This window comes from Cucurbita pepo, chromosome LG09 (assembly GCF_002806865.2).
Source record: "Cucurbita pepo subsp. pepo cultivar mu-cu-16 chromosome LG09, ASM280686v2, whole genome shotgun sequence".
NCBI lineage: Eukaryota > Viridiplantae > Streptophyta > Magnoliopsida > Cucurbitales > Cucurbitaceae > Cucurbita > Cucurbita pepo.
Window position 1 is genome coordinate 9,409,218 of NC_036646.1, and position 22,511 is coordinate 9,431,728.

At 36.3% G+C, this 22,511-nt stretch overlaps 4 protein-coding genes and 1 pseudogene across 7 annotated transcripts in view; 3 read left to right on the forward strand and 2 right to left on the reverse strand.

Annotated features, from left to right (window-relative positions):
* The window catches only part of LOC111801374 (GEM-like protein 4), a 3,253-nt gene extending 1,250 nt beyond the window's left edge, over window positions 1-2,003 (reverse strand). Inside the window, exons 1-3 of one of the 2 annotated variants that reach the window (XM_023685350.1) lie at window positions 1,559-2,003; window positions 1,406-1,480; window positions 1,003-1,277 (exon numbers count right to left, since the gene is read on the reverse strand). In XM_023685350.1, coding sequence (XP_023541118.1) covers window positions 1,003-1,277; window positions 1,406-1,480; window positions 1,559-1,628 — 420 coding nt within the window. In that variant the 5' untranslated portion in view covers window positions 1,629-2,003. Of the gene's footprint in view, window positions 1-1,002; window positions 1,278-1,405; window positions 1,487-1,558 lie in introns of both variants that reach the window. The other variant, XM_023685349.1, reaches the window with a different exon arrangement.
* Window positions 2,004-3,471: 1,468 nt separating this feature from the next.
* Window positions 3,472-6,182, forward strand: LOC111802139 (DNA-directed RNA polymerases II, IV and V subunit 12). The gene is made up of 4 exons (XM_023686406.1): window positions 3,472-3,551; window positions 3,735-3,796; window positions 4,068-4,160; window positions 6,009-6,182. The coding sequence occupies exons 2-4, from the start codon at window positions 3,757-3,759 to the stop codon at window positions 6,029-6,031; spliced, it is 156 nt and encodes a 51-aa protein (XP_023542174.1). The 5' UTR covers window positions 3,472-3,551; window positions 3,735-3,756; the 3' UTR covers window positions 6,032-6,182.
* Window positions 6,183-7,378: 1,196 nt separating this feature from the next.
* LOC111801730 lies at window positions 7,379-14,961 on the forward strand. 2 transcript variants are annotated; one of them, XM_023685851.1, is made up of 7 exons: window positions 7,379-7,529; window positions 9,106-9,225; window positions 9,311-9,357; window positions 9,587-12,400; window positions 13,117-13,221; window positions 13,379-13,553; window positions 14,474-14,961. In XM_023685851.1, exons 2-7 carry the CDS (start codon window positions 9,118-9,120, stop codon window positions 14,657-14,659), a joined length of 3,435 nt encoding a protein of 1,144 aa, XP_023541619.1. In that variant the 5' UTR covers window positions 7,379-7,529; window positions 9,106-9,117; the 3' UTR covers window positions 14,660-14,961. The 2 variants fall into 2 exon arrangements, with proteins under 2 accessions (XP_023541619.1, XP_023541620.1); XM_023685852.1 differs by lacking the exon at window positions 7,379-7,529 and adding an exon at window positions 7,557-8,125.
* LOC111802775 lies at window positions 9,421-9,542 on the reverse strand (annotated as a pseudogene).
* A 1,816-nt stretch (window positions 14,962-16,777) lies between the features above and the next one.
* Window positions 16,778-21,904, forward strand: LOC111802722 (probable metal-nicotianamine transporter YSL7). 2 transcript variants are annotated; one of them, XM_023687189.1, is made up of 6 exons: window positions 16,778-17,505; window positions 18,721-18,875; window positions 19,177-19,274; window positions 19,361-19,495; window positions 20,206-20,395; window positions 20,481-21,904. In XM_023687189.1, the coding sequence occupies exons 1-6, from the start codon at window positions 17,100-17,102 to the stop codon at window positions 21,582-21,584; spliced, it is 2,088 nt and encodes a 695-aa protein (XP_023542957.1). In that variant the 5' UTR covers window positions 16,778-17,099; the 3' UTR covers window positions 21,585-21,904. The 2 variants fall into 2 exon arrangements, with proteins under 2 accessions (XP_023542957.1, XP_023542958.1); XM_023687190.1 differs by lacking the exons at window positions 16,778-17,505; window positions 18,721-18,875 and having other exon boundaries at window positions 19,182-19,274; window positions 20,226-20,395.
* The last annotated feature ends 607 nt before the right edge of the window (window positions 21,905-22,511 follow it).

Here is a 22,511-nt window from a genome sequence, read left to right on the forward strand (position 1 = left end):
AGAGAAATTCTTAAACTTTTTAATGGCTAAAGATGTTCAAGAGAAATTCTTAAACTTTTTAATGGCTAAAGATGTTCAAGAGAAATTCTTAAACTTTTTAATGGCTAAAGATGTTCAAGAGAAATTCTTAAACTTTTTAATGGCTAAAGATGTTCAAGAGAAATTCTTAAACTTTTTAATGGCTAAAGATGTTCAAGAGAAATTCTTAAACTTTTTAATGGCTAAAGATGTTCAAGAGAAATTCTTAAACTTTTTAATGGCTAAAGATGTTCAAGAGAAATTCTTAAACTTTTTAATGGCTAAAGATGTTCAAGAGAAATTCTTAAACTTTTTAATGGCTAAAGATGTTCAAGAGAAATTCTTAAACTTTTTAATGGCTAAAGATGTTCAAGAGAAATTCTTAAACTTTTTAATGGCTAAAGATGTTCAAGAGAAATTCTTAAACTTTTTAATGGCTAAAGATGTTCAAGAGAAATTCTTAAACTTTTTAATGGTTAAAGATGTTCTCGCCTCCCCTATTCGGTATAGAGTTCCACTTTCCGAGCAAAGTCAGAATTCAAAGCAGGGGTCTAATACGCCGCTTTGATTGTTTTCGAACGAAAAATTTTGCATCTTATGGAAATTTTGCATCACATGGTGCTTAAAGTTTCAAAGATGCCTTCATCAAAATTCTGGATATGTATTAAGCAGAAAGATTCCAGAGACTTTTAGCTTGTTCAATCACTTTGTTCCAACAAAAAGTAGGGGATTTCTTTAATATTCTGTATCTATCTATGAATCTTCCATTCCAATCCTAAAATCTTTAAAACTTTCCATTTTCTGAAATCAACAGCCAAAAAGTTCATTAAGTTTCTATCAAAGATGCTTTAAATTCCATTTTCTGAACGCAAAACTTTCTTATGAACATGGTTAAATCAAATCAAATCAAATCAAATCAAATCAAACATGATTTATTTGCAATCTCCTATGATCCACAGCTGAAGGCTTAAATCTAAAGGTTACCTTGTACTGAGTTTTGATCAGTTCTCCAGTTGGTGAAGGGAAAGTGATACTTTGCTCACTGCAGAAAGCAACCCTGTGTGTGGACATGAAAAGAAGCCCTGCAATGGGTCCTGCGCTTGTTGATAAGTAACATTGAGAGGCCTTCAAAAGCTCTTCTCCTTCTACAATCCCAAAAGCATGTTTGAATATGTTCTTTCTACCACCTTGTCGTATAATTTTTGCCCCTAATCTCAATTTTCCTCTGGCAGTAACCGAGAATTTAGGCCCCAATTTAACTACAGATTCACAAAAAAACACAAGTTTACGCTGATTCAATCATAATATATGCGATAAATTTCAGGTGGCATTTCTACAAACAGGTGGTGTGCAATAAATTTGGAAAGCAAAAACTCCCGATCCTTACCATGCTCGTAAACTCGAAATACAAATCCGCCTCGTTTCCTGATTAATTGCTTCTTGTGCCCCAATTTTGAATGATCTTTACCTGCAAAAATGAAATCGCCATCGATTTAGATGAACAGAGCAGCGCCAAGATCGAGAGGGGATTGATTATTACCGTAAGAAGAGGGAGAGCCATCGGAATAAAGAGGTAAGCGCCTTTCAGGCGTTTTCTCGAAAGAGTTCATTAGAGGGCTTCGAACACCAAGACTTCGAAATCGTGGTCCGCGGCCACTGGCCGGACTCGCCTTCCGACCGAGAAACGACCAACGGTACAACGAGATCAAAGAATCGACCTGTAATTTATGAAATCAATTCCTCCTTGAAATTCTAACTTCCCTCGAAAGAAACGGGAGAATTTGTACGTCGAAAATTCTATTTTCTGGAAAGAGAAAAATTCGAATCACGACATTGAACAAGTGGAATTAAAATAGCGCGGAATCATCGAACAAGCTTCCAGGCAATTTCGTCAGCTTTGTACAACAACTTCTCCTGTTTTGTGATGAAAAACAAAAATCATGTTCAAAATTGATTTCGTGTCAAAAAATCAACGGAAGAACATGAAGCAGCAAGACGACAAGGAAGCAAGGACGAATTGATAATAACCCGGGAAACTATTTAATTACTACAAAGCTTCATTATTTAATAAAATACAAAACTTTATAATTTATCTAAATTAAGCCAAAAATACAACTCATAAATAAATATTTTAATATAAATACAACTCACAAATTTAGTGAGAAAATTTAATCTTTTATCTTCATAAATAATTTCTATAATTTTAATTTTAGTAAATTATAAAAATTAATTCTAAATTTTAAAATTATAGAGACTAAATTTTAATTTCTTTTAATATCATATAAACCAGAGTAAGAAAAATGAGGAGATATATATTTTTTTTAATAATGAGAAATTATTATTTATGTTAAGAATGAGAAATAAAAATAGAATTGAAATCGACGACGTGTGTTCTTATTGATATTCATAACCTTTAAATATGATACAAGTCAACCACTAATACCTACCGACAAGGAAAATATAAATTATATAAATTAATTAAATATTGAAAATAAATAAAATATACTCCAAATATCTGAGATATATTTCATAAATAATATATTCTCCAAATATTATATCTTAACACTTCCGCTCATGTTGGAGAGTGTATGTTAATCACATCCAACTTGTCTTTGCAAGTGTAGGTCAATAACATTCAAGTTGTCTTTGCAAGTGTAGTCAATAACACCCAAGTTGTCTTTAAAAATAGAGTGTAAATCAATAACACTTTTGTCTTCCCAGTAGTAAAAATAGAGAGTGTAGGTCAATAACACTCAACTTGTGTTTATGAGTGTATATGCCATCTTGAATACGAACATCTTGAGAGGTTGTGAAAGAAAATACAAACATCTTGAATATGCCACCTTTGAGCTTGATGAGAAATTTGAAGATACTTATCACGATCGATGATCGAAGGCTGTAAATGCTTCACTGATTGAGTTAGGGTTTGCCTTTCGCTTTGGCTTTGAATGGTACCCTAACTCAGGAGGAAATTTTGATATTTAAGAATAATAAGATCGATGCTTTGATATGATGTTAAAAATGAGAAATAGAAATAGAATTAGATATAATAGGATACAAAGTACTAACTAATATATACCAATAAGGAAAATATAAATTAATTAAATATTAAAAAAAAAATAAAATATACTATAAATCAAATCGTAAAAAAATGAATATTTCGATATAATATATAAAATATATTCCATAAATAATATATTTTTCTAATATTTATCTCAACAATTTAATTTTAGAAATTATCACTCGAGTCTTTTAGTAGGTAAATTTTTTTAAGTTAATTTAAAAAATAATAATAAATAAAATATTTGAGAGTGGTGTGTTTAGGATGAATTTAAAAATAAAAGAAGAAAATATTTGAGAAATTGCCCGGGAAAAGTCTTCATATCTACACGTGGCGGACTTTTATTGGCTGATTGTTTAGGGTTCTCGTCTTCAACGGATTTCAATTTTCCACAAGTCCGTCCTTTTTTAAGTCGACCAGCGTCGACTTTCCCTCACAATCAATTATCAAGCGCTTCTTCTTCCCGCCTCTGGTACGTTCCTCTCTCTGTCATGGAAATTGTTGCGCTAAACATCTCGAATCATCACAATTTTTGTGGGGATTTCGTTCGTATTATTTCAGTTTTCCCACTCATATGTTTAAATTTGTACTCAATATCGATGATTTCGTCTTATTTTACATCTTCTCATTATTCTATCGATAATTTATTTGGCAGGAAGTTTTTTGAAGTTTGACTCATGGATCCTCAACCCGAACCAGTGAGCTACATATGTGGAGGTACGGTTGTTGTGTTTATTGATTCCATGCTTCAAAATCTACTGAATATTTAGGTTTTCAAGTTTGGTTCTCGTGTGCATCCTTTAATCAGTGTATAGTTACTTTGATTACATTAAAACATCGGGAATCTGGAAGTTTATTGATTTGAGTCTATATTTTCACAATCGAATATGCATATATATTGGAATCCAATAGTTTAAGTCTATATTTAAAATACTTGCACTAAATATTCACCTATGTTTGGATCTTGAGTACTGTCGAATTGGTGTAGATTGTGGAATGGAGAACACTCTGAAGCAGGGTGATGTTATACAGTGCCGAGAGTGTGGTTATCGTATTCTCTACAAGAAGCGCACCCGTCGCAGTAAGATATATTTGTTTTTTTTTTTCTTTTACTCATGAATGTGTCGTCTCTATGTATGATATTTCCGTTTAAGTTTTTAATTTCCACTGATGTTTGGAATTTTAAGTGTCGTCCATGAAGTTGTTTCTGACTTTCATATGCTTGTCCATAAATTTTCGATGAACTAAGAAACAGTGGCGGGATTTTTAATTAATAGTAGAGTAAAAAAAATTTGGTGGGGGCCAGAACTAGTATAACGGCCCAAGCCCATAGCTAGTAGATATTGTTCTCTAGGCTTTCCCTTATGGGCTTTCACTCAAGTTTTTTAAAACGCGTTAGCTAGAGAGAGAGATTTCCACTTCCTTATAAAGAATGCTTTGTTAACTTCTCCAACCGATGTGGGATCTCACAATCCACTCCCCTTCGGTGACCATCGTTCTTGCTGACACTTGTTCCTCTCTCCAATTGACATGAGATCTCACAATCCACTTCTCTTCAGAGCCCCACGTCCTCACTGGCACTCGTTCCTCTCTACAATCGATGTGAGATCTCACAGCTAGCCTCTTAGTTTAGTCTTAGTTAAGTTGATGAAAATAAGGTTAAACACTGCGATCGATGCTTGATAAGCTTTGGACAGTTTTGTATTTTGTTGGTCTAATTTTAAAGTTGATTGCATTGCGTTTGAGATCCCACTTGTTTGAGCGTTCCATGTCCACTGCACCACTTCTCATAAGCTGATCAGCTACCTTTTCACTTCTTGTGTATTTATTTTGCATTCCCTTGATCACACTATCAACATCCATTCTCAATGCTGTCTTCTTCGTGATCTTTAACCTTCATTTCCCTGCTTCATAGTTCATTTGAAAATTCCAAAACTGGATCATCTCAAAATTCATGTTAACATCAGTTTGTTTTGACGTTTACGTAGGTTGTAGTGATTTAGTATAATGTCCTAACGTGTTGTGTTTGAGCGAAATCTGTTCTCGATCTTTGGTAGTAATTGACTGAAAAAGTGCTTCTTTGGGGTATCCCTCTTATGACTTGATGCTCTAGCATACGCGTTTTAAGCTTTGAGGGGAAGCCCAAAAGGGAAAAGTCCAAAGAGGACAATATCTGCCAGCAGTGGATTTGGGTCGTTACAAATAGTATTAGAGCCCAACATCGGACGATGTGCTAGCTTTCTTGCTGTTCCCCGAAGGAGGGGTAGACACGAGGCGGTGTGCCAGTAAGGACGCTGGCCCCAAAGGGGGTGGATTTGGTGGGGGTCCCACATCGATTGGAGAAACGAACGAGTGCTAGCGAGGGCTGGGCCCCGAAGGGGATGGATTGTGATGTCCCACATTGGTTGTAGAGGAGAACAAAAAACACCCTTTATAAGAGCGTGGAATTCTTCCCCTAGCATGTGCGTTTTAAAGTCTTGAGGGGAAGCCCGAAAGGTAAAAACCAAAGAATAAGAGTGTGGAAACCTTCCCCTAGCATATGTGTTTTAAAGCCTCGAGGGGAAGCTCGAAAGGAAAAGCCCAAAGAATAAGAGTGGAAACCTTCCCCTAGCATATGCGTTTTAAGCCTTGAGGGGAAGCCCGAAAGAAAAAGCCCAAAGAATAAGAGTGTGGATACCTTCCCCTAGCATATGCGTTTTTAAGCCTTGAGAGGAAGCCCAAAAGAAAAATAAAAAAGCCCAAAGAGGACAATATCTCAAGGAAGCCCGAAAGAAAAAGGAAAAAGTCCAAATAGGACAATATCCATTCGCGGTTACAAAAAAAAAAAAATGGTCATTTTTATTTACTACATTTAAAGAAAGCATGCATCTTTTACTACTCTCTGTTTCCTTGGTATTTGAAGCTAATCGGAATTGTTCTGTTTTTGCAGTTGTTCAGTATGAGGCCCGCTGAAATGCTTATTTGGCGATGGTTTTTTAGTATCATTGAATATTTTGTAACTCTCTCGTAAGGACTTCTTAAGGATTCTTCTCTGCAATGCAAACATGAACATGATTATAGCGCTAGCAATATAATAATATAGTCGAGTATTCTTCCCTTCCAATACCGCATTATCCTCGTGAAATAAGTTAGACATCCAACAGATAATAGCCATTTGATTCATGTTCTTCTAAATACCGGAAAATTATTCTTTGTTGGAAACCATGACTCATCTGATAGGAAAAAATACAAGTCGCCTACAAGAAGCACTGATCCTTGTGGGGCTCCCTCCCAACAATCCTCAACATTTTCTCCCTCTTATTGCTAGGGTACGGGCAGTTTGGAGCATGTGTTTTGATGTTGGTGGGGATTTTGTTTTGGATCTCGACCCTTATAAAAAATTTCTTCCCTAAAAGTTAGTCGAAAATTTCTTCCCTAAATATATTAGTAGAATAGGGCCATGTGAGAAAAGAGAATAAAAAAGAAAAAGAGTGGAGAGAAAATAAATAAGGTTATCTCATATTCCAAATAACAATAATATGGTATTATAAACTCATTATTTTTTCATTTAAATATTTGAGTTATTTATAGATTTCTTCGAGTTTTTTAAAACATACATCATAAATTAAATTTAAAGCCATTTTCCCTTAATTTTGCATCCCACTAAAATAATAATAATAGTAATAATTGCTATATAATTTTTTTTAAAATTAATAAAAATAATTCTAAAATTTTAAAATCTTCAATAATATTTTTAAATTAAAAAAAATTAAAAAATCCATTTAACAATATTTTGTTTTAAATATATCATAAATTTCTAAATATTATATTAGTTCCATCTTTAACGACCTCACCCTTATAAAATAAATTTAAAAAATTATAATTGTTAATATACTGATTTACACTTCATAAATAAATTATTGGTATTATTAAAGCTCGTTGGTTTAGTTTCCGTACCATTATTATTAAATACTTAAAAAAAAAAAGTTTAAGAGCATTAATAAAATTTTTGAAAAGTCAAAAATAATTTTTAACTAATATTTATTTTTTTTAAGCTCTAACCATTTTTTCGATTTTTTTTAAATACAAAATATTATTAAAACTTTGTTTAATCTAAACAAATTGGAATATATTTATTCAAAAATATTTTTTAACTAATATTTATTTTTTAAACTCTAACCATTTTTCGATTTTTTTTTTAAATACAAAATATTATTAAAAATTTGTTTAATCTAAACAAATTGGAATATATTTATTATTTATTTGATTTTATATATAGATTTATTTTGGGTTCCATTAACTCAATCGAGTGGACTCGAAAGCGTACTGATTGAAGGTAAACTAAGTAAAGCAGTGGCGGATGGAAAAGTAGAAGATAAACCAGAACCCTGCTCTTCGATCACTGTACTTCCTTCGACTCTCTCGCAGATCAGAATGGGTCAGCCTTCGACTCTCTCGCCGATTAAAATGGGTCAGTTGCCTCCTCTGCTGTTCTTAGTCAATCGCTGCTGTTAGTCAATCGCTCACTCCTTTTGATTTGATTTGGTTTTTGCATGTGTCATTCTTAGCGTGGAATGGCCTGTCAATCCAATTTCAGCCAGCTATTTCCACCTATTATACGAAACTAACTTAAATCATTATATATTTGTATGTAAAAAGTTACTATAATTTATAAGCTATCTATCGGCTTTCTCTATTTTGAGTTGCGATTTAATTGAGAGATGGCGGTGGAGGAGAGGCATTTCCATTAGTGGTTACTAGTTGATTGTTGTAGATTTTCTATGTTCCCCTGTAATCTGAATTTCGCGGCTATATTTGGGCGCAGATTGTGTCTAAATTTGTATAGTTCTTAAATTGAGATTTTTTTTTGCCCCTCTGATATTTCCGGGTTTAGTCAAATTTAGTACTACGCTTCCTCAATGGTTGTAATTTCGTGGTTAATTTCAATGGAGTAATACCATGGATGCTTTCTTCTTCGATTCTTTGTCCGTTTTTCACAATTTTCCCTTCCTCCTCGCAATTAATTGGGAGCTTTGGCTGTCTTCGTGAACGAGCTTCTTTTGACTGGTAATATGAATTTTGGTTTAATGATTTTTAGGTACTACAGCTTTTTGTTGTCTTTTATCTGAGAAATCCGATTCATGAAATGTGGTATTGTTGTTTTTGTATCTGGATTTTCTCCCTTATTGCATCTTATGATTGTTCTTCGGGTTTTTGGCTATTAGCTTGTTCTAATAAATGACATTTCAAGGCTATTTTTGTGTTTGATCCTTGAAGAAATTTGAGATTTCTGATATTTCAACGCTTGCCTGCATATCTTTGATGATCATCATCGAGGATTCTAATTTTTTTGAAGCTAACTTTGGGGTGGTCGAAGCCTCCCCAAGATTAGTGAGCTCCCTATACCTGTTATAAAATATGGTCGTAATCAAAATATTGGTACACATTTCAATTGGTTTTAGATTTCTTGAACTATTATTTGATAAAGATTCTTGTTGTTTCTAGTTGCTTACTTTTCTGTTCTTCAAATGGCCAAATTAGAGTTTCTAAATTAGGGTTTCGATTTTAAGTCCGTACGTACATGGCTTTCGCTCTTTTTCTTCAAAATTTCAGTCGAAATACTCGAATATAAACATTCCCCAAATATCGACCGTGACTTTTTAAGCATGTACCTACACCTTTATAGGATATACTTTTTCGAAATTTGGGTTGAAGTCATGGAATTTGAACATTCCATGCAACAATGTCGAAAAATATCGACCGTGACTTTACTTTTTATGCGCGTGCTTTGTCCTTGCTTTAAGTCAATTTTTATTTTTCTTTCGTATGCGAATTATATGTTGATATTGCATTGTTTCTTTCGTATTTAGCTGGTTTTATATCTGGTTAGTAGTTCTTCGGGTTATTCTTTCTTTTTCGTGTGTGTGATGTACATATGTGCTATAATGTCAAGATAAAAAGAGTAACATTTCATGTAAACAACCTAACCGGCTGCCCTTGGACATATAACTAAAGAAGTTTGATTTTTTGAACTGGTTTAATAACAGGTACAAAAAACGATGCAGTGTGCTCTTGAAAAAAGTAGTGAATTTCAGAAAGTTCCAGACAAAGGAAAGCAGTTATTAGAAGTAAAAATTCAGGAAGATAATTGTTCGAGAAGAATTAAGGTTCATAATTACGAAGATTTTATTTTCTTTGGTTTTGTTTTTGGTTTGCATAAAATTTTATGCTTGACTATTTTTTTTTTTTCAGGATTCTGAAGTTTCTTCTTTTGAATGGAGGAACTTTTTTGATTACAGGTAATTCTTTAGTAATACAATCGTTGACCTACGACATTGTTCTGTTTCTTTTTACCAATATTGAGAACTCGTTGATTATTATTTCTCGATTCGTGCGTGTCATCCTTGCATAGGGGGCATGCTAATCTGCTAATCTGCTAATCTTCCCCGTATTGCTCCAATTTAGCGGATGTCGTCAAAGGAACCTTGTTGATTATTATTCATTTACTTATTTGGTTTACTTTTTCAGATCTGCCGTCATTAGTATTCTTACACTGGAATCTGATGGGCTCTGGAGAATTGTTGCACTACCATTGCAAGGCCTAGATAGCTTGCATGTGAGCTGCCTGCCTCAAATGAATCAGTTTACAGCTGATAGAAAATTGGTGCACAACGGCCCTGCCTCTAATGGCACATACTCAGTCAATTCATTCAACTGTAGAAGCTTGTTGGAGTCGAATAAAAACTTATTGGTGGATAGTAAAGCATTTAAGTCGTCAAATAAAGCTTCCAGCAAATTCTCTTGGAGGAGTTCATGCTCCAGCTCTGCTTTGATATCAGGTGACTCTAGTGCAGTCTCTGACATCCCCATTGGTGAAGCTAAAATTCAGAGATATGGGAAGAAAAATTCAAGAAAGAAAGCAAAAAAGAGGGATATAGAATGTAAGAAGACATCTTCTGATTTTGTCTCTGCTGAAACAGAAGTCTCGTCCGAGGATTCTGCTCGTGGAAGTTCATTGTTAGAAGCTTTTGGAAATAATGGTTCAGATTGTAGAGATGGATCTGTTTTGTGTTTGACGGCACGAGAACCTTTCCCGTCAGATACTCGGGCCAGTAAAAATGATTTTAAACGGGATTCTGAGAGGATTATTCAGCCACTTGGAACCACAGATTCAATATCCTCTGAAATTGTTGAGGGGGATGCATCTGAGGTTCCACCTTCTGCAACAAAGAATTCTAGTGGGGATTATAATGGTTATGGATCTGAAAATCAGCCCCTTATCAAAGCACCTGGTTGTACCCGTTTCGATGGGGAAGTAGATCGAAAAGAAAGGCTATTTAATGGCTGTTGCAATGATTTTTGCTCTAAGGATTCTTTTGATAATAATTCCCCAGATTCTAACTGTGATAGTCATACCTTGAAATTAACTGAAAATGAGGGTTTTGGAATTGATCTGTTGGAAGGACAGAATTCCCCTTCTAGAGAGAATGATTATTCTCATCATAACTCCGTACGAGATGAAGTGGACGTTAATGCCGAAGCAGAGAAAGCTAATCATGGTATTCAGGGATGTACTGCTAGTGAAACGCGTTTGATTTTACCTGGAAAGAAAACTAAACAGAATAAAAAATTGTCTGGGAATTCTAGGACGAACAGATTTGGTGGTATGGGGAGTTCGCAACGGTGTACCGGGAAGGAAAACAGCCGTACTGTCTGGCAAAAGGTTCAAAAGAATAACAGTGGTGGATGTTGTGCACAGGTGGACCAGGTAAGTCCTCCTGTTAGCAAACAGTTAAAAGGCATATGTAATCCTGTTGGTGTGCAAACGCCGAAGGTCAAGGATAAAAAAACTGGGAATAGAAAACAACTGAAAGACAAATTTTCCAAGAGGTTGAAAAATAAGAATACTTCAGAACAAGATAAGATCTATCGTCCTAGTAAGAGTAGTAGTGGTAGTAATACTAATTCAATGGCTCACAATCGACCAAACGAAAGATTGGATATTCCAGCTATGGGATTTGACATAAGTAAATCAAGTAGCGGTTCAAGAGCTCCGTTTCAGAATGATTCTGCTGATAAATGCACGACTTCTGAATCGTCTGAAAGTACGCAGGTCTGTCTGGATGGGTCGATGTCAGACAAACTTATCTCCGATGGTTTGAATAATCAAAGAGTAGAGAATGAGTCCAGCACATCGCTCGGGTCATGCAGCTCCTTAAATCAGTCAAATCCGTTAAAGGCTCAGTCTCCTGTTTACGTCCCTCATCTTTTCTTTCAAGCAACGAAAGGAAGTTCACTTGCTGAACGCAGCAAGCACAGCAACCAATCTAGATCACCTCTTCAAAACTGGGTGCCAAGTGTGGCAGAGGGTTCCAGATTGACGACCGCGTTGGCCAGACCGGATTTTTCATCTCTGAAAGATGCAAATAAGCAACCTGCTGAGTTCGGTATTTCAGAAAAATCAATTCAAGAAAGTGTCGATTGCAACTTACTAGATCCTGTTTCTAATGTTATTGAGGCAATACAGCATTCTAGAGACGGAAATCATGATCCTCTAGAAAAGGAATGCGAGGCGCAGGAGTCGCACGGTCATGATACAAACGCATTACAGGATCGTAGGTGCGAGCTTGATGTGGATGAGCATTTTAATTGCAAATCCACATGTGGAGATGCAACAAGAATTGAACAGGTAGTGAATAGTGCATGTAAGGCACAATTGGCATTTGATGCTGTTCATCAAATTGCAGAGTTCGAAAGATTCCTTCATTTGTCCTCTCCTGTTATCAGCCAGAGACCCAACTTAAGAAGTTGTGAAATTTGCTCAAAAAATTCGCTAGGCGATGGGATACCGTGTAGCCACAAGACTGCCAACATTTCTTTGAGTTGCCTGTGGCAATGGTATGAAAAACATGGCAGCTATGGCTTAGAAGTAAAAGCCAATGGTCATGAAGGTTCAAATGGATTTGGTGCTGATAACTCTGAATTCCATGCATATTTTGTTCCATTTCTTTCGGCTGTTCAACTATTTAAGAGCCATAAAACTCATTCTGGAGCAACTACTTGTCCTGTGGGTTTAGATTCACGTGTAAGCGATATAAAAGCGAACGAGCTCCCAACTTCTCAACTTCCAATATTTTCAGTCCTTTTCCCCAAGCCTTGTACTGATGATGCCAACGTTCTCCAGGCCTGTAGTCAGCTTCATGGTTCAGAGGAACCTTTGGCTTCTGACAAGAGGAACTTTTCTGAACAATCTGTCGACTCAAATTTATCTGGAGAGTCGGAACTTATTTTCGAATATTTTGAGGAGGAACAACCTCAGCAGAGAAGGCCATTGTTTGATAAGTAATTACTCCTACGCCCTTTTTCGAAATTACTAATATGGTTTCGTTGTTTTCAACTCGGATCTTTGACTTTTTGTTATTGTTACTATTGTTATATAAGAAACAATAGGAGACTACAAAATGGGAGAGATCATAACCAAGTATATAATCCTTTTTTTACGGTCACCGAGAAATGGCCCTTCGGTAAGGGGTTGGGACTTTAGATGGGGTCAGAGTTCAGGTTCTAGGTCTAAACCTTGGAGTGGAAAGTTTAATACAGTCGTCGTAGTTTCTTGGAGTTGGCATGGGACCGTGGAAAATCTATCTGTGGATTCGTGGGGCGGGCTCGTTTCCATGGATCCGTAGAAGAAGTAGAAGAATAAATGATCATCATTCTCATTACTACACACCAATTAGAGGAATTCAGCTCCAAGAAACTCCACTTTTCTACTCCATCCGGCAGCATTTATGCCTTACAAGACTAGCATCGGCAAAATCTTCACAATTTATGAAGTAAAACTTGTTCCATAGTCAATATGAACTCAGAGTGGCCGTTGGCTTCAATTTAAATATATTCATTATCATTAGATCTTCCTTCTTTATCCTTAATCAATAGCTTTATCATAGTATGCTGATTTTAATTAATGTTTGCATACTTAATATAAGGATCTGAAAATTGCTGCATTTGTGGTTGCTAGCTGATAACTATTTGAATTGATGTCTATTCTATTGAATCAGAATACGTCAGCTGGTCAAGGGAGATGGATGTCTTCGAGGAAAAATATATGGGGATCCAACCGTGCTCGAGTCCGTTACTTTGAATGATCTGCACGCTGGATCATGGTTAGTTATGACCAAAATTCACAAGCTTTTGCTATATTTTCGTAGTCTACTGGATCATATGTGACCGAATTCTTAATGCATCGTTTACATCGTAAGAAATAATATGAAAGTCATTGAAGCAAGAAGAAGAGTGATGTAATTGTTTATGGTATTTCAGGTACTCAGTGGCATGGTATCCCATTTATAGGATACCGGATGGCAACCTTCGAGCTGCATTTTTGACTTACCACTCACTAGGACATTTCGTTTGTAGAACTTCCCAATCTAGCTCTTCAGAAACTGATTCTTGTATAGTATGTCCAGCTGTGGGTCTTCAAAGTCATAATGCACAGGTACAGTTTTGATACTCGCTACTTCATTTCAGCATGTTTTTGTTAGGAATCACGAACCTCCACAATAGTATGATATTGTCCATTTTGAGCATAAGTTTTCGTGGTTTTGCTTTTGGTTTCTCTACAAGGTCTCATATTAATGGAGATGTATTCCTTACTCATAAACCCATGATCAACCCCTTAATTAGTCGATGTGGGAGTCTTCTCCCACCAATCCTCAACAATCCTCCCCTCGAACAAAGTACACCATAGAGCCTCCCTTGAGGCCTATGGAGTCCTTGAATAGCCTCCCCTTAATTGAGGCTCGACTCCTTCTCTAGAGACCTCGAATAAAGTACACCCTTTGTTCGACCCCTTGAGTCACTTTTGACTACACCTTTAAGGCTCACAACTTATTTGTTCGACGTTTGAGGATTCTATTGACATGACTAAGTTAAGGATATGAATCTGATACCATGTTAGAAATCACGAACTTCCACAATGATGTGATATTGTCCACTTTGAGCATAAGTTCTTATTCCTTACTTATAAACATGTGATCAACCCCTTAATTAGCTGATATTGGACTCCTCTCCCAACAATCTTTAACAACTTTAACATCTGATGTGGTTGTGTGTATTGTTCAGCAAATTTTAAAGGAAACAAAAATAGAACACAAAAATAGAACATTTTTTTATGATAAAAATGTGGTAATTGATTAGAACTTTATTCTTGTCCATCTCATAGGCTAATTATGTATTCATGGAAATGGGTAGGCTCCATTCGACTATATGAATTGCTCGACTCATGTTCCTCGTTCAGCTACCATATACTTTTGTCTGATATCAATCTTTATTTTACATCAATAAATTGTGCTTTTGCTGCATTGCGTAAGGACTGATGTGCATCTTTCATAAACATTCTCTTTTTTACATGAGCAGAATGAATGCTGGTTCAAGCCAAGAAATAGTACGTCGACGTTTAATCCTCCCGGAGTCGTTGACGAACGCCTGAGGACGCTGGAAGAGACAGCATCCCTCATGGCGAGAGCCGTTGTTAAGAAAGGAAATCTCAACGCCAGAAACAGACATCCAGACTACGAGTTCTTCCTCTCACGACGATGCTAGTTCAGCAACCAGACGTCTTGTGCTTAGAACTTATCACAGGAATTTCTTTCCTTTTGTGAATACTCTTGAGAGTTCAGCTTAGGATGATAATAGGACCTAACCTCAAGTAGGATGTAAGCGCAGCTGATCTTAGTCTTTGTTTACAGTGCTTTGTTCATTTTCTGTGTTGTCTACTCTTTTAACTCTTCAGGCAGTGTAACTTCCTTCTTCCATCTGTTTATATTGATTTGTACTCAATTTTCTTCTCATGTAAGAATGAAAAATCTCCTGGGTTTATGGAGATTGTTTGCATTTTCTTGTTCTTATTCAGTTTTAGAATTGGTTCATTTGATACTATGCCACCGTATGGGTTTCAATGATGATAAGTAGTGCATAATTGGATAGTGGGTCGGGAAATTTCATCGGTGTGCATATAGATTTTCATGTAGGAGCAAACACCAGACCTTGTTTAAGGGGTATCTAAGGCCAAACTGTAGGTCACGTCATGTGACCTGCACTTAGTTGGTGGCTTATTAGACTTTTTCCTAGATCAAATCGAATCAGCTTGCCTTCTTGTTATCTGAAACCTTATTAATTCTAATTTGGACTCCTTTTACACTGAACTAGTTACCCAAGACTTGTTGGCCAATCGCTAATTGTTTGCATTTTCTTGTTATTCAGTTTTAGAATTGGTTCATTTGATACTATGCCACCATATGGATTTCAATGAGGAAAAGTAGTGCATAACTCGATAGTGGGTTGGAAAAAATTTCATCGATGTGCATACAGATTTTCATGTAGGAGCAAACACCAAACTCTGTTTAAGGGGTATCTTGCGAATGCTCGGGACGTAGTGCACAACCTTAAAAGGCAAAGGTTAAGCTGTAGGTCACGTGACCTGCACCTTGTTGGTAGCTTACTAGGCTTTTTCCTAGATTAAAGTGAATCAGCTCGTCTTCTTGTTATTTGAGACCTTATTAATTTTGATTCGGACTCCTTTTAAACTAAACTAATTACCCAAAACTTGACTAAGATCGGACTCCTTTTAAACTAAACTAATTACCCAAAACTTGTTGGTAAATTGTTAATTGTAAACAAAGACTAAGATCTGACCGTTCTGATCCTTTGCTGTTGAGAAAGTGCAGGAAGTAAATCAATAAATATTTTATGCAGTAATATTTTATTTTTCTTAAAAATAAAAATAAAATAATTGACCCAAAAACCTAAATCAAATATATTTTATACATGTACTGAATTATTGAACTATGCTATAAAAATTACATCTTTTAAAAATGTTATAACAACAATTTACTTGCGTATAAAAAAAATATTTTAATCAAATTATTGACTCTTTCAAGTTTTTTGGATTATTTTTTTCAAACGGTCAGTTCGAGTTTTTTATTTTTTTTCTTTTAAAAAACATAATTAATAGGTGTCAGTGGAATTTAATTTAAAATAATAATAATATTAATTTGTTGTCTCCAAGATCTTTGGCACTGTGGTCATATTCATTGGATTGCACGCATCTTTATGTAATGTGGGGCCCACGTTGCTTCTTCTTTTTCAGCTATTAATATTTAATTATGCCAATACGGTACCGTTTCCAGCTATCGAGGCACGTGTCCACTGTCTAAGGCTCCTTTTATTTAAGTCCAAATTAATATTGCAAGTAAATTTCTTAATAATATTATTATTTATGTTAAGTTATAAAAAATAAAATATTTTTATTTTTAAAAAATTTGTATTCTTTTACTTTAATCCACGTAAATATACCGTTTACCGTCATTAATTTTTCGTTTAATATTCTAATAAATTTAATAATTTTGAATTATACATTAAACGTCTATGAATATATTTGTAATAAATAAATAAAATTATTAAATTTCGTTGAACGAAAATCACGATAAAAATATTTTTACGAGAAAACAGACGAAAAATTAAAAGTTAAATTTTTAAAATTTTCCTAATGCTAAAATTGATGTTATTAAATTATTTGCTTTAATTAATTAATTAATTAATTTATTTATTTATTTATTGAATGAATTAATTGAAAAATTGTTTTTATGGCCTAAATTTATCCTTAATTATTTATAATTTAAAAAGAAAAAGAAAAGAGAATACAGAATCCAATCCATTCTATCCAATTTTGTACCGCGGGAAGTTGGAGGTCGATGCATTAACCCGAGCGAAGTGAAGAAATTTCTACGGGGCAAGTTGGCGAATCCTATCACTATCGAGATCATGGATTCCCTGAAATTCGCCGCCTTGGAAGTCAATCGGAGTATAATTTTGCCAATTTTTTTTGTCTCGTCTCGAATAAATTTCAATCCGCGAATCAATAGACAGCAACATCCTCAACATCTATACGGTTTTTGTGAATTCGACTTCTTTGTTTCATTTCATCAGCAGTTTCACTTCCTAGCTCTGATTCCAACCTCTAAGTCGTCGATTTGAAGTCACTATGGAGGAGAAAGGAGTTGAGGATGATGTAGTGAAGCGTTTGGATTGTGAACGCGATCCAAATCAGAAGAACAGGCAGAGATTTGGGGGAGTAGGTGGAGTACTGTCGATCGAGCAGTTCTTTGAAGATCAAGAAGTTCCTTCATGGAGGAAGCAGCTAACATTTAGGGCTTTTTTCGTCAGTTTTTGGTTGAGCATTTTGTTCAGCGTTATTGTAATGAAACTCAATCTAACCACTGGCATTATACCTTCACTCAACGTATCTGCTGGTCTGTTAGGATTTTTCTTCGTCAAATCATGGACGAAATTTTTGGAGAGATCAGGCTTCTTGAGGCAGCCTTTCACCAGGCAGGAGAACACCGTCATCCAAACCTGCGTTGTTGCCTCGTCTGGCATCGCTTTCAGCGGTTTGTCTCTTATCCATTTTCATTCACTGGTCGTAGATTATTGTTTACACTTGATGTGGACGGGGAAACAGAGTTCGATTTCAAGCTTTCATTACCGTTCTTTTTTCATTTCTTTTTATGCGTTCTTAGCGCAGATTCTTGCGTACTTTTATGGTCAAATTTCTTCTAATGGGAGGTCTGATAATTGTGACTGCTGTCAAACCTGTTTGGGGTGAAGAATGTTTGCCGTTTGCTTGTAATTAACTTTATATTTTTATGGGCGTGATCTTGTTTTTGTTATTTGTTTCTTCTAATGGAAGTTGTTGCAACTTGCACCAAAACAATCAGAAAAACTTTCTTCCAATATAAGTACGTTTATATCTCATCTCTGACCATTCCTTGGAAGATCAGCTACTTTTACTGCACTTTTTCCTTGGTTTTTCATCACCATGAGAGGAGCTTTTATCATCCATCCTCTTTCAATTGAAGAATTTTTTTTTTTTTTTTTCTCATTTGTCCAGAATTCTGTGATACTTTCTTCATTGCTACACTTTGATCTGAGAAATGAAATAGGAGACCAGTTTACTAAGGCTATTTGTGTGATGTCCCATTGGTTGGGGAGGAGAACAAAACACCCTTTATAAGGGTGTGGAAATCTTCCCCTAGTAGACGCCTTTTAAAGCCTTGAGAGGAAGTCCGAAAGGGAAAGCGGAAAGAGAACAATATTTGCTAGTAGTGGGCTTGAGCCGTTACAAATGGTATCAGAGTCAGACGCCGGACGATGTGCCAGCCTTCTCGCTGTTCCCCGAAGAGGGGTAGACACGAGGTGGTGTGCCAGTAAGGATGCTGGGCCCCAAAGGGGGTGGATTTGGCGAGGGTCCCACATCGAGGACGCTGGGTCCCGAAGGGGGTGAATTGTGATGTCCCACATTGGTTGGGGAGGAGAACAAAACACCCTTTATAAGGGTGTGGAAACCTTCCCTAGCAGATGCGTTTTAAAGCCTTGAGGGAAAGCCCAAAGGGCACAATATCTGCTAGCAGTAGGCTTGGGCCGTTACGGCTTCCAAGAAGTAAAATTTTATTTGAGATTGATATCTGTTTCTGGTGTGGGAGAATCCGGTAGACTATTATTCCACATCATTAGAAATGATAAACATCCATAGACAGATTTCTAACTAATTCCTGATTTGTGTTAGACTAATTTGTATCTTGTGTTTTCTTTTTTTCTATTGACAGGAGGTTTTGGAAGTTACTTATTTGGAATGAGCGAACGGATTGCTCATAAATCATCAGGCAGTAAAGATTTCAAAGATCCATCATTAGGATGGATGATTGGGTTTCTATTTGTTGTTAGCTTTCTTGGCCTTTTCTCGGTTGTACCCTTGCGAAAGGTATGCTGCCACGTTGCGAGTTTCAAAGTAATTATAAAAAAAATCAGTTTAGTAGTACAACTAAAGCTTCAAAGTTGGTTTTATCCCAAAATAAGCTGTGAAAACTTTAGTGCAACAGAAATTAATGTGGAGACCTTATTGTTCTTAGATTCTTGATGGTATATTCTGTGATTAAAAAACACTTAAAACTATTTCTAGATATTTATGTTTCGTTTAACAAGTTGATGTTGCAATGCAATACAATGTTGACTTGACATTATCCATGATCATCTTGATCACTTTGGCCTCTGATTAATTGCAGATCATGGTCATAGACTTCAAATTAACTTATCCAAGTGGTACTGCAACTGCTCATTTGATTAATAGTTTCCATACTCCCCGAGGAGCTGCACTAGCAAAGTAATGTGCTTTCATATATGATAAATTATAATCATATATAAGTGAAGTCACTCTAATGTATACTATATTTTTGCCTGATCTTACAGGAAGCAGGTGAAAATGCTTGGCAGATTTTTCTCTGTGAGCTTCTTGTGGGGCTTTTTTCAATGGTTCTTTATGACTGCAGATGGTTGTGGGTTTGCACACTTTCCAACGTTCGGGCTCAAAGCATATGCAAACAAGTATAACATATTTCTAATTCCTCCACTTTGATTTTTTGGCTGATCCTTCTAAGTTAGTGTTGTTTCAATGAACATGATTGCTATATCTTTTATATATTCCTTCTTCGTCAACATACGAAGATTTAAAGTTTCCAAGCATAAAATATTGTGAGATACTACATCGGTTGGGGAGGAAAACGAAACACTCTTTATAAGAGTGTGGAAACCTCTCCCCAGTAGACACGTTTTAAAAACCTTGAGGGGAAGCTCGAAAGGGAAAGCTCAAAGAGGACAATATCTACTGTCGGTGGGTTTGGGCCGTTACAATTGGTATCAGAGCCAGACACTGAGCGATGTGCCAGCGAGGAGGCTGAGCACCGGAGGGGGGGTGGACACGAGGAGGTGTGCCAGTAAGGATGCTGGACCTCGAAGGGGGGTGGATTTGGGAGGTCCCACATCGATTGGAGAAGGGAACGAGTGCCAACGAGAACGCTGAGTCTCAAAGGGGTGTGGATTGTGAGACCCCACATCAGTTGGGGAGGAGAACGAAACACCCTTTATAAGGGTGTGGAAACCTCTCCGGTTTTAAAAACCTCAAGGGGAAGCCCAAAAGGGAAAGCTTAAAGAGGACAATATCTGCTAGCGGATGGCTTGGGCCGTTACAAATATATTCTTGCAATGTCAAGATATTGTAATATGTGGATCACTGTGTTCCTCTGGTTAATATGTAGGTTTTACTTTGACTTCTCAGCAACATATATTGGAGTAGGGATGATTTGCCCCCACATAATAAATGTATCTGTGCTTGTTGGAGGAATTATCTCTTGGGGCATAATGTGGCCTCTCATAGAAGAAAAAAAAGGTCAATGGTATAGTGAGAAATTGAGCTCAGACGACCTAAGTGGACTTGAAGGTTACAAGGTGAGATCTTCCATCTTAAACAAGCATACTATCTTTCTCCTAAAAAAGATCTCTTAAAGGGAACTTATTTTGACATTGATCTCAGGTATTTATAGCAATAGCCATAATTCTTGGTGATGGCCTGTACAACTTCTTCAAGGTATTGACTCGGACCCTCTCGGGCTTGCTCCACCAACTTCGACACAAAAGAGATACCGAAGAGTTATCCTCGGAAAATTCATCCAGGTCTGAGTTATCTTATGACGATGAACGAAGGAAACAACTTTTTCTAAAGGATCAAATACCAATCTGGTTTGCCATTGGAGGCTATGTTGTGATTGCTGTAGTGTCGATTAATACTCTTCCGCACATTTTTACCCAGCTGAAGTGGTATTATATCTTGGTCATCTACATCTTTGCTCCTGTCTTGGCCTTCTGTAATGCATATGGATGTGGACTCACGGATTGGTCTCTGGCATCCACCTATGGAAAGCTTGCCATTTTCACCATTGGTGCCTGGGCTGGACCTTTGCATGGGGGCGTTGTTGCTGGTCTATCAGCTTGTGGGGTCTTGATGAATATTGTCTCCACTGCCTCTGACCTAATGCAGGATTTCAAGACTGGCTATCTAACTTTGGCTTCACCTCGATCCATGTTTGTCAGCCAAGTAGTAGGCACAACAATGGGCTGCATTATTTCCCCTTGTGTCTTTTGGCTCTTTTACAAGGCATTTGATGATCTTGGTCTTCCAACTGGTGAATACACTGCCCCTAATGCAGTTCTTTTTCGCAACATGGCCGTGTTAGGTGTTGAAGGCGTCTCGAGTCTACCAAAGAATTGTATGACCTTATGTTACGTGTTCTTTGCCACCTCCATTTTGATTAACTTGATTAAAGACTTGATACCAAAGAAGTGGGCAAGGTTCATTCCTCTACCAATGGCAATGGCAATACCATTCTATATAGGGCCATACTTCACAATTGATATGAGCCTTGGAAGTCTGATATTGTTTGTGTGGCAGAAGCTAAACAAAACCAAGGCCGATGCCTTTGGTCCAGCTGTCGCATCGGGTTTGATATGTGGGGACGGGATTTGGACTTTGCCGAGTTCAATTCTGGCTCTAGCGGGAGTCAAGGCACCAATATGCATGAAGTTCCTATCAAGCTCAAACAACGCAAAAGTAGATAAGTTCCTAAGCTCGTCCATCTGAAATTTCGAGTTTTTTTTTTTTATTTTTTTATATTTTTTAAATTTCTCTGTAGCTTTGTGGTAGCTATATTCATCTCTATAGGCTCCGTCCTCCTTTTGGTTTGTTTATGTTGTAAAAGAGCCTCTTATTTTAGCTTCTTTGGGGCATTGGAGGGCAAGGGTTCATTCTGTTGATCGGTAGATAGAAAGTGGGATAAGTAGGTAAAATTTTACCAGACAATGATGAAAAATATGGTCTTGTTGTGTCATGTATTTTTGCTGCATAGAACAGTGAAAAAAAAAAAAAAATCTTATTTACGTATAAGTGTGATTTCTGGGATAGGATTGTCTTCTTGTTAGCTTACGTTTTCAAATATTGTAATCATCCAATAAAATTTTATAAATACTCTAAATGCATATGTAAAGGACGAAACATAAAAGTGAAATACGTTTTTCCTCTGTGTCCTACCAATTGCATAAGTCCGAAGTTCGAGAGTAGCTCTTCCCTTCTTTCTTTAGGGTAAGGAAGTCTCTCAAGCTTGTAGAGATCAAGTACGTTCTTCCTCTGTGTTCTACTAATTGCGTAAGTTAGAGAGTAGCTCTTCCCTTCTTTCTTTCAGGCATAGAGGTCTCTCGAGCCTGTAGTTTGTTGCTATTGCCCGAGCAACAATCGAAGAGGCCAATTGGACGAGTAGCTTAATGTTTAAAAGCAACTTCAAGTAACACATACATGAATAGTTTGTCAAATAGACCCTTTTATGGGTTGGACCCTCACATGGAGAAGAAATTGTTGGTCAAGATGTTGTGGAAATTACCTCATTACTTGATATACTATCAGATCTTAATATCTAATAATACTCGTAAATATTGTTAAGGTCTAAATTTAACATAAAATATAGAAAACTTCATAATACCATAATACATACATACAATACAGACAATTGAGAGT

Coding starts and splice junctions, on each gene's coding strand:
- LOC111801730 (XM_023685851.1), top strand. CDS start 9,118: ATGCAGTGTGCTCTTGAAAAAAGTAGTGAATTTCAGAAAGTTCCAGAC. Junction 13,222..13,378: donor GATCTGCACGCTGGATCATG/GTTAGTTATGAC, acceptor ATGGTATTTCAG/GTACTCAGTGGCATGGTATC. Junction 13,554..14,473: donor TTCAAAGTCATAATGCACAG/GTACAGTTTTGA, acceptor TTACATGAGCAG/AATGAATGCTGGTTCAAGCC.
- LOC111802139 (XM_023686406.1), top strand. CDS start 3,757: ATGGATCCTCAACCCGAACCAGTGAGCTACATATGTGGAG. Junction 3,797..4,067: donor AGTGAGCTACATATGTGGAG/GTACGGTTGTTG, acceptor GAATTGGTGTAG/ATTGTGGAATGGAGAACACT. Junction 4,161..6,008: donor CAAGAAGCGCACCCGTCGCA/GTAAGATATATT, acceptor CTGTTTTTGCAG/TTGTTCAGTATGAGGCCCGC.
- LOC111802722 (XM_023687189.1), top strand. CDS start 17,100: ATGGAGGAGAAAGGAGTTGAGGATGATGTAGTGAAGCGTTTGGATTGT. Junction 17,506..18,720: donor GTCTGGCATCGCTTTCAGCG/GTTTGTCTCTTA, acceptor TTCTATTGACAG/GAGGTTTTGGAAGTTACTTA. Junction 19,496..20,205: donor CTCAAAGCATATGCAAACAA/GTATAACATATT, acceptor GTTAATATGTAG/GTTTTACTTTGACTTCTCAG.